This window comes from Phyllopteryx taeniolatus, chromosome 14, assembly GCF_024500385.1.
Source record: "Phyllopteryx taeniolatus isolate TA_2022b chromosome 14, UOR_Ptae_1.2, whole genome shotgun sequence".
NCBI lineage: Eukaryota > Metazoa > Chordata > Actinopteri > Syngnathiformes > Syngnathidae > Phyllopteryx > Phyllopteryx taeniolatus.
Window position 1 is genome coordinate 9,690,680 of NC_084515.1, and position 17,017 is coordinate 9,707,696.

General features: G+C 41.0%; 1 protein-coding gene across 5 annotated transcripts in view; it reads right to left on the reverse strand.

Annotated features, from left to right (window-relative positions):
- Positions 1–16,014, reverse strand: part of gpc5c (glypican 5c) — a 147,744-nt gene extending 131,730 nt beyond the window's left edge. For 2 of the 5 annotated variants that reach the window (XM_061798375.1, XM_061798374.1), the window contains exons 1-2: positions 13,641–14,091; positions 1,401–1,562 (exon numbers count right to left, since the gene is read on the reverse strand). In XM_061798375.1, the coding sequence (XP_061654359.1) occupies positions 1,401–1,562; positions 13,641–13,824 (346 nt within the window). In that variant the 5' untranslated portion in view covers positions 13,825–14,091. Of the gene's footprint in view, positions 1–1,400; positions 1,563–13,640; positions 15,483–15,863 lie in introns of those variants that run through there. The other 3 variants (XM_061798377.1, XM_061798379.1, XM_061798378.1) reach the window with 3 other exon arrangements.
- Positions 16,015–17,017: the final 1,003 nt, after the last annotated feature.

Genomic DNA, 17,017 nt, shown 5'->3' on the forward strand with positions numbered 1-17,017 from the left:
GTGTATCCGGTCACGTTTGAGTTGACAAGATAAAGCCAAGTGATCATAAAAACGGGACCTGGTGGTACTCGAAGAATATTTTATTGCAGTAGTCTGACAATGCATTCGTGAAAGGTCAAATTTGTCTTGTAGTCTGATCCACGCATTACGTGTTGTCTGTGCCACACCGCCAAAGTTTTTTTTTTTTTTTTTTTTTTTTTTAATAACTTTATTGGGCGGCACGGTGGACGACTGGTTAGAGCGTCAGCCTCACAGTTCTGTGGACTCGGGTTCAATCCCCGGCCCCGACTGTGTGGAGTTTGCATGTTCTCCCCGTGTCTGCGTGGGTTTTCTCCGGGCACTCCGGTTTCCTCCCACATCCCAAAAACATGCATAAATTGGAGACTCTAAATTGCCCGTAGGTGTGACTGTGAGTGTGAATGGTTGTTTGTTTGTTTGTATGTGCTCTGCGATTGGCTGGCAACCAGTTCAGGGTGTACCCCGCCTCTTGCCCGATGACAGCTGGGATAGGCTCCAGCACGCCCACGACCCTAGTGAGGAGAAGCGGCTCAGAAAATGGATGGATGGATAACTTTATTGGCGGTCAGATATTTACAGTACTACGTCAAGACAAGCGACAAGGCTAAAAATAAACTAGCTTTCGGATTCAAATATACCGTACACGACGCGGAGTAAATGTCTTTTGCGGATTATGACATTAAAGCCAATCAGCATAAAATTCTAATTATCGGCCGATACCGATCAGGCCGATCAGATCGGTGTAAAGTCTACTTACCACATAGCAAAATATAAACAGGTACAAATGTTGAGATACACCCCACACCTATTACGCAGTAGTGGTTTGAACAACTTAATTTTTTTGCAGTTGACTATAATGTGATGAAAGTCGAGTCGAAGTCAATTGATTGATGACATCATTGATATTTTTATTAATACAGCAGTTCCCAACCTTTTTGCGACATAGACCGGTTTCACGTAAAGAAATATTTCGATGGACAGGTGTAAGAAAAAAAATCTATTTAAAGCTTTAAACATCGATATGGAGTTAGAAAGACGATGCATAGACGAGTTGACCAATCGGTTCAAACCCTAATACGAAGAAGCCTATATATAATCCTTCCATATAATATAATCTCAAATTGAAAACATTCTCCTCCTCCCGACTCATTTTAGTAAAAATTCTACAGAAGGGAAAATATGGAAATAGGTTAAGATTGAAACTCTTTGAATGAAGTCGCCAGCAATTGAGGAGAATATCAATCAAGCACCAGAATCTAGACAGAATGTACCCAATAAATAATTCAGTGCGTGCTCACCAAACACGTACTTCAATAACAAGTCCACTTAAATCCATCCAGAGCATTTTCCACCCAGGCTTGATTTGTAGTCTTTGTACTTACCCTGGAAGGCATCCGAGTGGCCAGCGATCAAGTGCTTCAGCTCGTAACTGTATGAGTAAATGTTGTGGAGGGTTTCTCGCTTCACTGCAAACTGGTAGCTTTCCTCCATCTTGCGGGTGCAGCAAGATGGGCCCTGGTGCTTGCAGACCAAGAGATCCACATCTGGGAGAGATAGGCAAACATGGACATACAGTATGTGTGGGTCAATCTGTTTATCAGTTTTCCAGGCCAAGGGTACAAAATAAAAATAAGGAGTTTTAGTTTGGATGTAGTATCCTCTTAGGACCATCTTGTAGATTTCTCCATACAATTTGTAGCCATAGTTTGCTTTAGTTTTCAGGTTCACTAAACCTTACAAGAACTGCACCGTCCTTATGGTGTATTTAAAAAGATGCAATAAGGTGCACACGAAGAGAGCAACACCCAAACAATTTTCTGCCATTCAGACTCCTGAAGCCATTAGCCAAGATCTCGTAGGATCTGTAGGGTATCTGAGGCTCAAAATACTGTATATTAAAACCTATGAGGCTCTTTGAGGTATTTAATATAAGAACGCAATTTCAAAGATTGGTACAAGCTGCAAAGGTCTGCTACTTGCTTTGTTTCTGAAAGTCTGAAAAGGTTCAGTTCGCAAAGATGATGGTGGAGTTGATGGTATAATGCAATAATAGGTTTGAAAATGATCAGCTGATAATTGCCACCGCTAATAATAAACCTCTATGAAGAGGAGTCCAAATCCTATGTAGTCCTGTTGCTTCCGGGGGACTACAGATTTATGTATATCTCATATGATTGTCCAGTGTGGAGCCTGAGTATGTGCATGTTTGTACAATGGCCTGAGTATGCACACAGATAAACAACACATAACTCTGCTGGGAGACACAAGAGGCACCATGGGAGGGTGAGAAAGTGGACCAAGTATCCAACTATGATTCCTGCTATAAATACTTTCTCTGCTGAATATATAAATATCTTCAGTTTATATCAACGCACTGTAGTTGTTAAGCGCAATTGCAATTTACATTTGACAACATGTGGAGCCAATGTCTTTTACAAAAACAAACGGGCATTAGTTACGGAATTTCTTTGGAAAGGGCACCAACCGTAATCATCTCCGAAACGAGCCACGCATTGCCTGTTATAGCATAATTCCTGACAATCACATGTAGGCAATGACCTAACGAGGATCCAATAAACAGCTCAATCAGACTATTACATCAGCTCAAAAAGAGGCCACCCTGTCCTGCCAGCGTCACCTGCTTCACACTATTATAAACACAGTCATGACATCATTTAAACCGGTCACAATTAGCACGGTCTATTCAAACAGTCTTTTCCTACTTGTTTCCCTGCCCAAACTCTTATGCACTTGGACAGCCTCGTCATGCAGTAGCCTGATATGATAACTCATTCTAAAGGGGGAAGGGCTGGAGGGCAGGTGTTGTAACCAGAGCCTAAAGTATGGCCTTAGGACAGACCACAAGACCAGTGCCCCAGCGACCAAATCCCTCCATGAAACACAATAGGGTTGCATTCTCAATCCCTCTTTCCTTTTCTGCCCCCTCTCTCCCATTGGCCTGGCATATCCTCGCGAGGCCTGGGTGTCTCTTAATTACTCGCTGAGACTCCATTTGTTCCCATCTCAGAGCCAGACGAGTGAAGCCATAACCGGATCTCCTGCCCCTTCCGACTCATTAGATCATCCCGTTCTTAATGTTGACACTGTTCTCCTGCGCACATTATTTCAGCAAAACCATATATTAGGGATGCACCGAAGATTTTCGGTGACTGAATTTTCAGTGCATCCCTAATACTGTATATGACTTGTGTCAGCCCACCAAAAATGCTGAAACAAGATGTTGTGATGACGCAATCAAAAACCCTGGCCAACGCGTGCTTCCCTGGATAAAGCTCCGAGGGCCCACCAACGACGAGCCGGCATGCTCCATGGCCGTCCGTCTCAGTATTGTTAGAAGCTACGACGGTTTGTCAAAACATGTCTTAATTTGGGCAGGGTGATAATAAAACGATAAAGATACATATCTCAAAATAACTTCCTTGATAAACATTTGCGATGCGGTCAATAGACTTCAATAGATTGCATACTTCTGTGTTTTGACAGACAAAACGAATAGCCAATAATAAGGTGAGTTGCTCTGCGCTGAACCAATCATGTGGAGTCAGCTGAACTGTGCCAAGTTAGATTGACGCACACAGCTGCTTATGTGTTTATTTTAGGGCTGTAAATCGATTAAAAAAAATTCTAATCATGGTTAGTTGCATTATTTCCATAGTTAAAACACAATTATTTGTAAATTAATAGTACATTTTGTACTGGTTCAAAATGTACAATAAAAGAATATGGTTCAAGTATTTAATACTCAAATGACAAATGACAACAAATGGACAAATGGAGTGGACAAATATGCTTAACTTATGCAAATGTACTTATTATTGCAGCAAAGTAAAAACAAAATAAATAAAATAAAATAAAATAAAAAATGGACATGTTGACCTGAATGTAGAATTACGAACACAATGTAGTGTCCAACTTTACACTTGTAAAGGCTAAATCAGGGTGATGGCTTGAGGAATTCTATGTGCGATGCAAGCCTGAGTTTACCTTCAATGTCTTACTCTATGATTACTTGCATAAGCCGCTCAGCACTTGCGTCTGCGAAGTGAAATAAATGTGACCGAGGTTCCCATTGTGGGTCAAAACAATGAGGTCACTGATTATTCAGAGTTAAATAAATCCAGTAATCTCCAGTTAGAGCAACCATGTGTAAAGGGTGCCAGCTAGCGCTGTGCGACAGTACATTAAGTCAGCCTCACTCGCCAACAGATTTAAGGGCCCTAGCCTGTTAGCCCGGTGGTGAGTTACCAGCTGAGGCTAACATACCTTACTGGTGCGCTCTGCTCTCAAAGCAGGGAACAGTTGGTGCCGCGTGCTTGTCAGTCCCAATGTCCCATCCACTTGAGCTTTTTCCTCTTTATACAAGTTGTGTATAATGGCTGCAATGGTGGTTCTCGAGGGTGATTTTAAATGTTGTAGTGGGATGCATCGGCTGCATCGCGACCAGAATTCACAAACTACGCGGGTGGGCCAATTAAGGGTCATGCGTTAATCTCGCGTTAAAGAAATTAGTGGTCTTAAAGGGAATTTGGGTTAACACGTTAACACAATCATTTCAACAGCCCCAGTTGACTTTGTTATGGTTATTTGTTCAATAAAGCCATTGAACGTGCTCCAGCGGCTGTGTCCATTTTTGACCACGTGTAGGGGCATTACAAGCAATAGTAAGTTAACGATGTCTACGGAATTGTGTCAGCTCGTAGACATGTTATTCTGTTAGACAGCCCTTCTTTGGAGTATTGAACTTCTTTTTTAAGTATGCAATGATTCCAAACTTTGGACATCATTTGTCTTTTATGCCCTCTTTCTTCCTGGTTTTCAGCTATTGAAGCGTGAGTCTGCAGGAACATGACTCAGTGTAGAAAAATGATTACCCCAAAGTCCCGCAATATAGCGAAAAATCCACTATATAAAATTAGATATGTACAATTTGAAAATCTGCGATACAGTGAGACCGCAAAAAAGTGAACTGTGATATAACGAGGGACGACTGTATTGCAGTCCTTTCCTTTACAATCAATGTGCTGATGACACATTGTGATATCTCTGTAAAATAGATGACAATGTAACCAATTCCGTACGGACTGAAATTAATGCCACAACGCCATGAATAAATATAATATACTGCTTCTTTAACACATGACCATAGTGAGCTCAACATACATTATCTCTCTCTCACTTTCCTTGGTGTTAGGGTATTATCTCTCTGATATGAAATGAATATACAGGGGACTCTCAGTGTAATCCAGGCTGACCTCGCTGTCCCTTGCGAGTAGCTGGATGGAGTAAGTGATACTTAGAAGGACTTTGGCTCTTGAAGCCACCGCAGCGGTCAAGACCGTCTGACTGTCACAAATATACCTGCTCACTTTTTGGAGGGATCATTAGCAACCAAACCACACATGTTTGCAGTCGTTGAGCAACAGCTGAGTCTTTAGACTATGTGGAACGTTTTACATAGCAAACAGAATCGCAGTGGCTTCTGTCAGGGAGAGGGAAACCAAAATATTCTTCAAACACTCCTAGTCAAAAGTCTACCAATGACTTTTGAGAGTCAAAGAATTGTCCCATGTTAAGTCGGATGGCTACTGTGCAGCTTTGGCGAGAGTTCAGCAGCAATTCAGTTAGTTAGATTTAAGAAGCAGATCAGCTGTAATTTATCTGGCAGTTTGGCAGTGGTATAGCATCTGATTAAAGGCCTCAGCAATCAACTGACTATTGGGTCGGATTTCTGCTACGTTTCAAAATTTAATGGGTTGTCCTGTGATAGCAGGTGAAAATACTCAACTTCAATGTAGCTATGCTATATGGTCTTCTTAATTTGGAAAAAGGAAAAAAAGAAAAAAAGGCATTTTTAAGGCTGTAAATTGGTCTGGTCAGGTCAAATTGCTTAACGAATCTATAGTTCCCCAAAAGGCACTTTTGAAGTGAATCACTCCATTTGGTTATATGATTTACAGAGCTATACATACGGGCTTGAAAAAAAGGAACATTTTGTGACCAGTATGATTTCTGATTGGCTCTAAAAGCAGTTTAAAAAAATCATATTAAATGAAAAGAATTTTTTATAACAAGGGTTTTTTTTTTTTTTTTTAGCTTTTCCTAAAATGGCATGTAACATCTATTTATTCAATTTTGAGGGGGGGAAAAAATCCAAGACAGATAGAAGAGAAATCTATAGCTGCTTTATTTGTGGCCACTCAAATGATTCTGCCTGGCTAAACCATTCAAACACTTAACTCTTGAGACTCAACTCTAAATCCTAATTCCATTAATCATACTCAGGTGACAAATACCTCTGGAGTAATTTACCATAATAAAGCTATGGCTCAGGGGTCTTGGCTTGTTAGTAACAATCCCTTCAGCAACAGCTCAGTGCCCTTCAGTGCACAAGTCACAACTATAATTGCAACGCTCGCTCACATGCCATGTGCAATTCACCGTGCCACAGTCGCTGATTTGAATACTGCTGAGAGGGCAGTTTTTTCAAGCAATTAAAAAATTACATGCAGGCCACAGCTCTTCAGTATAGTTACACACAGATCAAGAAGCGGGTTAAGGTTTCCTGACACTGTTATTTTGACATTTTACATGAAAACAAGAAAAACATTGTAAGAAAACATGCTATTAAGGATTCTCCAGCCTCAGGAAGTTGGTTCCCTTTTAACTTGTCTGATCCAGTAAGCATACAGGATACGCATGCTTTTACAGATGGGCGGGGCTTGGGGTGGACTGTGCCAAATGCAAACACACATCAAAGGGGTCATTGCAGCATACCTGCATTTTTGGACAACCTTAAAAGCGGGTGGTGTTTTGCTATGCTAGACCTGTCAGGGTCTCGCACGTGGTCCAAAGCCATGGCAAAGACGAGGGGTCAGACAAAGAGGGCTAAGAGGGCAAAGCAGGAGGCTGACGGGCTGACAGATATGGACACAATTAAGCGGCATTAGATCAGAGGTGTTGAAACCCTGGCAAAGAATGCTAAAGTAATGCACAAATACCAGTCCTCACAGAGGAAGACCATTATATTTGGCCATTTAAGCACTTTCAAAAGATACACGATTGCCATCGACTGAAATCCAATAAGGGATGTCAAAGAGAGACGGACTCAGACATGGTAATCAGCTTCAGACTGGCGCAATGCTGGTAAGACCGGTACGACAGACAAAGAACCTCTGAGGCGATTGCGACATTGGCTACTACCTCTTGAGCTTTGCTACTTGCTCAAATCTTTTAAGGATTCTCATTACAAGAATGCTCTGCTGGGAATGTTGTATTTGACCGAAGCAGGAACTTGGGAAAACACAGATGCGTAATATTTTTTGTCTGCATGGAGTAGGACGTGTCTTCCATGTGTTTGCTCTCTCAACAAGAAAGGTCAAGTTAAAAGGAGAATCCAAATACAGAATCTACAGCCTATCAAAGGCCGTCTTGAGCTTTGAGGGCTTGCCAAAACATTTGATGGTCTAACTGGTTAAGGATGTGGCAACGTGATAACATACAGCATTCCCATTTGCCTGCGATTAACAAATGACCTGGTTGCTTTGCATTTTAGGATGCACAACGCGTTCCCCTTCACCCCTAACGACTGTGAATTTGTCAATGAATTATAGCATGGCAGTCATGAAAAAGAATAGAAATACATGTTTTCACATAATCAGATAAGCCCTGCTTTAAAAGGGTGTCTTAAATTAGCTATAAAAAGGTTTGTAGTGTCTCAAGATGTTATCCAAGAAGCCGACTGCAGCATCGTTGTCTGAACAGCACTGCTGAGCGTCTTCCTTCCAAGAGCCTTTATGACCTAATCTCACTATGCGGTGTTTGGCTGAGTATCACGGCACAGAAGTAGTACACAGTATAACTCTTCAAAATGTCTGCATAAGCAATTCATGGCAGCCATAGTGTTAGGCCTCACTGATCTTGAGTTTGATTGGAAAACAAATTTGAAAAGCAAACATTCATTTTTGTCTGGAAAGCATACATTTTTGTCAAACTACTGGCAAGTCTTAAAACACTTTGCTTGAAAACTGTCAAAGGAAACAATTGCACGAATGTATTACACAATGTATTTCTCAAAGAGTATGTAGTCCCACATCCCTTTATTGTCTTTATGGGGGCTCGTTTTTATTCCCGCCCACACAAGCTGAGCTTTGCTTCCGCAAGTAGAAATTGCTTGCCTCGCCCCTTGTCATAGTAATGAAAGTCGTACATTGGTTCTGCAGTAGAGCGGGCGGGGTGAGCCTTTGCTCACTTTCATGAGACAGCAGAGCCCCCTGAAAACAGATTTTAATTTGAAAATTGGGACCAGAGCGGCACGGTGTACGACTGGTTAGCACATCTGCCTCCCAGTTCTGAGGACCAGGGTTCAAATCCCGGCCCCGCCTGTGTGGAGTTTGCATGTTCTCCCTGTGCCTGCGTGGGTTTTCTCCGGGCACTCCAGGTTTCCTGCCACATCCCAAATACATGCGCGGTAGGTTGATCTAAATTGCCCATAGGTGTGAATGTGAGTGCAAATGGTTGTTTGTTTATATGTGCCCTGCGATTGGCTGGCGACCAGTTCAGGGTGTACCCGCCTCTTGCCCGAAGATAGCTGGGATTGGCTCCGGCACGCCCGCGACCCCAGTGAGGATGAGCGGTTCAGAAAACGGATGGATTGGGACCAGAAAAAAAATCTAATCATCAACAAACATTTAGGTAGCATATCATTGTAAATCAATAGTTTTTGCTGTTTTGTAGAATTAGCTTGATGAAGTTTAAAGATCGTTGAGAGTTGATGACCGCTACTGTGTATAGGGTTTTCAGGTCTAAGGAAAACGAATTAACACCACTAGAGACCTGACAAGAAATGTCCCCCTGCTGCTCTGTGGGTAGTATAATGATTTAAACGTGCTATGAACAAATACAACATAAAATGCACACTCTCACAGAGTAATTTATTTATTTATTTATTTTAATGTGACCATTTCCAGTTAGCAGTGTCTGATGTTCGCTGTTGCCACACTCCTCCGGGCACATTTCATGAAAAATCTGTTCACCGCACATGAATGAAACGCAGCACTGTATCCTGACACAAACATCACACTGTGAAAGGAGCTGAAGTTTTGCCACTTCAAATTCAAGCATTGCTTTTGTTGGCATTTGATCTGTAAAAATGACCCGGCATAGCGCAACTCTGCATATACACACACACACACACACACACACGGCAAATCTCTGACTCAAACATCCCCACCGCTGGTAACCTTTGAAGACATGATCGCGCCTGACCCAAAACAACCTACTCTAAAGGCGAGTGTAAATAAAAAGCAAAACAAGAAGCCCAAAATGTACTCATAAAAAATAGAGCAGTGTTTGATCAGCTGTAACTCGGGAAGCGATAACAGAAACCTTAGAAGCCTAAAAACATAAATTATTGTTAGGGTTCATTCAGATAACACTATGAGGGTCAAAGTGGGTCATTGTTAGGCTAGTGGTTCACTTACACAGCCCTCCAAAAGTATTGGAACAGTGATATGACTTTATTTTGGCTGTAAACTGAAAACATTTGGTTTTGGTATCATAAAAATGAATATGATACAAGAGATCAACATTACAGCTATTATTTACAGTTATTTACATATGGATCTGACAAGAAGAAAGCACCTTTTAAATCCACCCAATTTTTAAGTGAGCAAAAGTATATGATTGACAGGTGTGTTTTGCTGCTCTGGCGTGTCCGATTACATTCACGAAACAAACAATAACTCAATTTAGATTTGGGTTTCGGAATATATTTATACTGGTTAGAGGTATAACCTATGTGACAACCAGAGAGCTGTCTATAGGTGATTAAAAAGCAATTGTGAAGCTGAGAGAAAATGGAAAACCAAACAGAGCCATTGCACAAACCTTGGCCATAGCCAATATAACCATCTGGAATGTCCTGTAAAATAAATAAACCACCGGTGCACTAGGTAACAGACGATGAACGGGTAGATCAAGGAAAACAGCAAAAGTTGATGACAGAAATACTGTGAGAGCAGTAAAGAAAGATGCTACACAACTTTGAGTGACATCGGCAACAACCTCCGGACGGCAGGAGTGATGGTATCACAATCTACTGCTCCATAAAACTTCATGAACAATAGTACAGAGGCTATATCAGAAGATGCAAACAATTAGTGAAGGCCAGGCTGGAATTTGTCAAACAGTACAGAAATGAGCCTCATTTTAAGAGGACTAATGATCAAAGTCAAAGTGGAACAGCTGTTTCCTTGCCAATCCCGCCACAAAGTTCCTTGGATATCAGTACAGCAGATTTGATTTAATCCTGCTAGAATGACAACAAAACCCCTCCTTGTAATTTCTGCCTCGTGTACACTCGTATTTGAATCAATTCAAATTCATGTGGAATTCTGGGAAGCAACTGCAGAGGCAGATTGTCACACTGCCATTTCCCTTTTCAAATGTTACAAATGCATCGCACAGTGCTTTAGCTTGTCATGCTAAGCTCAATTCTGACTGCCGACATTCTCCAATGACCAAGGTCCTTCTGTCCGCTGTCTGTGAGCGCTAACCCTACAACTACTGCTTGTAAATGAAATCCTCATCCTCTTGTTGCTAGTAGCGACAACAAACAGCTTAACAAACAAATATCAGATGGTTTGGATGCGCTTTCCACTCGGCTATCCATTGCTCCACTCCCGTGTTGAGCCTTCATACCCAGAAAGGGTGAGATGTCTATCCAGCTTCACTTCCATATGGCATCTTCACATTCAATGGGCAAAAATGCCAAGGCAGCAACAGTAGCAACAGTAGTGTAAAGCTGGTAGCTATGGACCCACATCGAGGGAACATGTATTAAAGGTCTGACAATGCTCGGCCCCAGAGAAACTGAGCATAGTTGAACCAAAGCCTAAAACCTCTCAAAATGTGTTTTACCTCCAAAATGCTTTTGGAATTGATGGTTATCCTCATAAAACAAGTGTTCCCTTTGTGTGGAGGAAAAACACACACCACAATGTTAAAAGACATTCATACGTAATCTGACCAAACATGTCAGCTCCAAAAATGACACAAAAGCACAGTTTTTTTGTTTGTTTGTTTTTTTAAGAATTTAACTCATCTTCTAGACATAACGATATGCAATACGCAAAAAAGTACAATTCTGAAAGGTGCTCTTTCGTCAATTATCTGCAGTTAGTTACATCACTGTTATCGACACCCAACACTACGCTTCAACCAGTATGTCCAAAACTTTGACTGTCACGTTTATAAAGCGCAACCTCAAAATTTGAACTCTCCAAATGTTGCAATATTGGAACAACATATCATGCATGACTTTGGCCAATCACGTGAGACCTCAGTGTCAGGGTTGTGCATTCGACCACATTTGTTTGCTCAACAATGAGGAATATTAGCAATTTGCTATATTAACTGTGCGGATCTCGAATCCATGATCATACTGTACATCTGTATTTGTACGATACTACGACACCGATACCCCTTCACCAGCCATCTTCAGGACAGGTGGATGAGGAGTCATGTTGAGATATTTTAAGGTAAACATGGATGACAACTTTGTTAGCTGACTGCAAATTATGCAGACACCAAAATGGATGGTGAACGCAGTTCGGGTGGAGACAGTCTGATAAAGTATCACTTCAACTGTCGTGTCACAGTTTTTTTTTTTTTTTTTTAAATAACTTCTGGTATTTTAAAGCAGCAGTCTTGTATTTCTTTTTACTCGCATAACACAAAGATAACAACCATATTCCTCCTTGAATATCCACCAGACCACATTCTTCTTTGTCTCTTATCTATGTACTCCTTTTACATAGTGCCCCACAGCGTTCAGACGGAGAATCCACATAACTGAAATGCCTTGTGTTACAGGCTACATTAAAGTGAATTGTGTGGCAATGTGTGACTGTTAGATAAACATACAGTTGGATGTTAAAATGTCAGTAATGGCAAGTTGTTACCGTGTTATATTTGAGTGAAACTTATGCCATGCCATGACACGTCCTGAAATGGAAGTACTTGTACTCGTACTGGGTCTGAAAAAAAGTGGTATTGGTGCGTACCTATTGTTTTCTTTTAAATATTTTTAAAGGCATGGGAAAACCTCTCAAAATGTTACTCAGTGTGCTTTACAAAAACTCAGTGCAGCCAGCTTCAGTCCGTGTGTGGGTTTTGCTTTTTCATTTGTTTGTTTTTTTGTTTTGCAACCCTGTTGCATAGACAGCCCAGTTTAGGCAAGGGACTCATATTTAAAGCAGGGTTAGTAAGTGGAGTGTCAAGCAGTCAACTGTCTAGCTGCTAGTACATCATGGCTTGTTATCAAATGTAATGTTTTTTTGCTTTAACATTTAACATTCCATTAGTGGTTGTATATATAAAAAAAAATTGCACTTGTGTGACAGTTTAAAATGTGTTGTTATCACAAGTACAGTGGTTAACTTATTTTTACAATAAGAATTTCACAATGTTTGTTAAAAAATTACCTGTAGAGTAAATTAAGGTTTTATTTCATTAGTAAGTGAAAAAAAAGTTAATACAAAAAATATACAGTTACATGAAAACAGTGAAAGTGATCATTTTACTTCATCATATTTAGACATATTGCAATTTTTTTGTAATAGAAGAAGGGGAGGGGGGGGGGGGGGGGATACAGGTTTTGCGTTGCCTGTTGACGAGGGGTGTCCAAAGTTCAATGTTGGAGACATTTGCAGGCCGATGCACATTTTTTTAATTGAACCGCCACAAATTTTAATAATGAAATTAAGCACGGACCACATAGACAGATGAGAAAAAATTTTAATGTTGTAAATGTAACAATAGTTGAACATACAAGATATCACACATTTAATATATTTTTTAAAAAGTTGAATGAACATTTTTCTCTTTTTTATTTTAAATTGAAAATAAATGTCAATGTTACAAGATAACAGTATTTATTATTATTGTTATTGCAGTTAAATTGAATATCACAAAATATTACAAATGTTAACTTAAAAAATAGATAGCACATTTTATTCTTTTTTGATTTAAAAAAAGGTTTACTGAATATATGTCAAGACTTTTATTTAAAATTGCAAACACATGAATGCTACAAGAAATCTCACTATTTAAAAAAATAAGTTGAATGTTAAAAGATATCACACAATATTTTGATTTAAAAAAAAATGGGATGGTACACCTTTAATTTTAATTTATTTAAAGCTAAATAATTATTAAATTAAACTGCACATACATGCATGTGAAACGTATGAGATGTGACACTTTTTTTTTTTTAATTGTGGACATTTTGAAGTTGAACTTTACACGATATCCCACGATTTTTAAGTAAACTCCTTTATATTTATCACAACTATACTAATAACACTTTGTCACCAATAACACCAAGCTCTAGATAGATAGATAGATAGACAGATAGACAGATAGATAGATAGATAGATAGATAGATAGATAGATAGATAGATAGATAGATAGATAGATAGGTTTTGCTGTCATTCGTGTTCAGTTGATTTCAAATAGGCCAAAGTGCAACGAGGCAGCATGCATCAGTCATGTTTGTTGTTCAAGTGGTTGCACACTGCAGAGGAGGAGCGGGCGTGTCTCACCTGTGCCAGGTGTCTCCGGGACGCGGTGCAGCGGGCCAACCTGCCTCATCTGGAAGGCGGCTCTCACCTCATGACAGCTGTACGCGCCCACCTCGAACGCGCTCGCCGCCAATAAGAGCGCCAGCAAAAAAATCCCAAAAGCTCCGCGAGAGTTCACGCGTGGGCATATTCCTGCACGGGACATTGCCGCATGTCACACCGGACCGCAGAGCCTGCTGGATGAATGGAGCCTCGCGGGGAGTGCGTGCGTGCGTGCGTGTGTATGTGCGTGTGTGGAGTGGCAAAAAGAAGCGACGACGAGGAGTTTTTAAACATCTGATCCAGACTGATGTTTTGTTCACATTATTGGTCGGGAGAGGTGTGCTGCCTGCTCCGTGACACGGGAGGAGTGCCGGTGGGTGTTTGCGTGTCTGTCCGCCCACGCCATGCGCGCGCACGCCCCCCCCCAACCCCAACATCTTTCCTCCCCCCTTGGCTTGAGCTACCCCTAATAAAACTCACTCACCCCCCTTTTATTTTTATTTTTTGTTCCCACGTATCATTCATGCACGCACGTGTTCGACAAACGAACTACTTATGCGATCTTATTAAACACTTGTTTATTTGCATCGACGTAAACACGTCGTCAGAGATCACGTATGTATAGGATTACATTCTGCATTTAGGGTTTGTTTGTACCGGGTGTGATGACGACTGAATGTTATGAAGGATACTTGCTCATGTCCATCAACTTCAAGAAGGCAGCTAGCGAGAATGTATTGAGTTTGCTCCCACCTACTGGTGAAAACCTTTAAATCTTTAGCAATGGACATTTCATTGGGTCCACCTGCACAAGACAAGTGCTGTGATTTCACACTATCCTGAAAGCAACACAACACCTGGGATTACATAGAGCAGGAATGTCAAATTCAATATTGTCACTGGCAAAGATTGTAGTTATGGTTTCCCTCAGAGAGTCATTATGACTGTGAAACCATACAAAATAAACGTGCAAAGGCCTCATGACAGTGGAGCCCTGCATTCACAGATGCACCTATTCGTCGCAGATTTTTGCGGAAACCCTGTCCCTGGTTATATGTGGACACCCCTGCTTATTTGCGTTATTTTTTTCCCCCTAGGAACCCTGCTTAGTAGCCTTTTTTTACCTCATCCCCTGCTTTTTCACTTTTGTTTGTTTTTTTAATGGCAATTATAATGTACGTCAATTATTCGCAAAATTCGTGGTTGGGCCTAGTCCCTATCCACTAGCAGGTATCCACTGTCCAAAACAAATTGATGGGTAACTAGTCTGGAAAACAATAGTCAACTAAAATTGTTTCTTCAACTATTTTTTATTTATTTTTTTAATGGTTTGCTGACAAAAATAGGCTTGAAATTTATCCACATTATTAAACATGAATACAATTTGCCATTATGGTACAGATTTTTTAGCAAGAAACAAGAAGTAGAGATACATGATCAGCTTTAGCTGGCCACAAAAAAAATGATGTGACGGGCCAGATCAGATTTTATGCTGCGTTCACACCGGATGCGAATCGGACCATTCACGCAACGTGATTACATTTAAAGTCAATGCAGTTTAAGGCGCAAAATCCGCATTTGATGCAGCTCGAGTGGGGCGAGCACGTGGAAATTTGCTCCTTCGCCCATTCGCTTCGGGTTGGGAGATTTGATTTGAACGACAGGCCACAAATCTCGTCATGATAGCCAATCGGCATGGAGAATAGTGAGCAAAGGACCAGCCTGGGGGACCGGACGTGCCGCTGGCCGTCGTGCCCGCTCAAAGCGCTTCGTCGGCACCCGTGAGCGTGGCGGGGCAGTCGGGCTGGAAAGGGGAAGTAACTGAAGGAAAAGGGAGAAAAAAAAATACAAAAATACAAAATATCTTCGGATGCGAGCGTGCCCGACGACCCGCCGGAGCGGACCGAGGTTGGAGGAGCATTAAATGTGCCGCAAATGAAGCGAATGCGCGTTCAGTGTGTATAAAATACTCTTGCCATCCACACGCGTCCGGTGTGAACGTAGCATTAGCCCGTTTAAGGCGATTTGCATTCTGTGTTAGCATTAAGCTAGCGGACTTCCCTATGGCAAAGCTATGTGGTTTTTTTTAAATATGCATGGAATTTTATTCGGTACACGTGCTCAAGACAACCTCTGTGATTTGAGACTGCTCCCGAAGGCCTAATAAGAGAGAAAGCGAGACAAGACAGATAGAAATGTTACCTTTTTGTCTGTATCCACATCTCTTAAAAGGGGCGAACTGCTTTATTTGGCTCGTTTAGCCGGCTACTAGCTCCACGGTCCAGTGACTTCGACAGCTCGGGAGTAAAAAACAAACAAACAAAAAAAACAAGACGTTATGGTACTGTGTCAAAACTGCAGACTTTGTGTACTGGAATGAAGTATGGTAAGAAAAGTTTAAGTGTGTACCTGGCGGCACACACTTCCGCATTCTTCCTACTCAGTGAAGACGTCACACTTTAACATTCGAAATAGTTGCTCCAGGCTGTGTTGGTTAAGGTTAGGTTAGCTCGGTTTGTTTCTCCCCCAATGTTATTGATGTTGACATTTCCACTAGTCGCTAGGGGGAGAAAAAGTCAAAGTTGACAACACCGCTTCAAGGGAATCCTGTCAGTAATGGGCCATTGGATGGTGAGAGGGTGGAAGGTAGGTCGGGAAATTACAGTGGGTATAAAAAGTCTACACACCCTTGTTCCAATGGCAGGCGATAAATCATGTCAACCGTGTAACAGCCAATAAGCTGTACTAATCAATTTATATATATATATTTTTTTGTTTTTGTTTTTTTTGAGAGAAAGGTAGTGAAAGAAACAACTGAAATAATGTGGTTGCACAAGTGTGTGCACCCTCTTATAACCGGGGATGTGGCTGAATTCAGAATTAAGCACGTTCACTCATGTTAAATCAGGGTCAACACACTGCCATCATTGAAAGTGCCTCTGATTTACCCTCATTGCATGTCAAATGTTGCAGTAGGCTTTTCATTTTTTTTTATCTCTCTCTCTCTCTCTAGCTGAAGGTTTTGCTACCACTGACTGCTATTCTTGAACTGGTAATAATTACCATTTGAAAAGTTATTTATTTTATTTTTTACTTACATGTGTGTGTGTGCATATGTATGTCTGTGTGGATGAGTGGCAGGAGGGGGCTGATTTTAACTATGTAAAGCACTTTGAGTTGCATTTGACTGTATGAAAAGTGGTTTATAAATAAAGATTTGATTTGATAAAATTGAATTTATTCATTGATTTGGTGTAAGTAATTATATATAATATTTATTTGCCATCCATCCATTTTCTACACTGCTTATCGTCACTAGGGTCGCGGGTATGCTGAGGCGGGGTACACCTTGAACT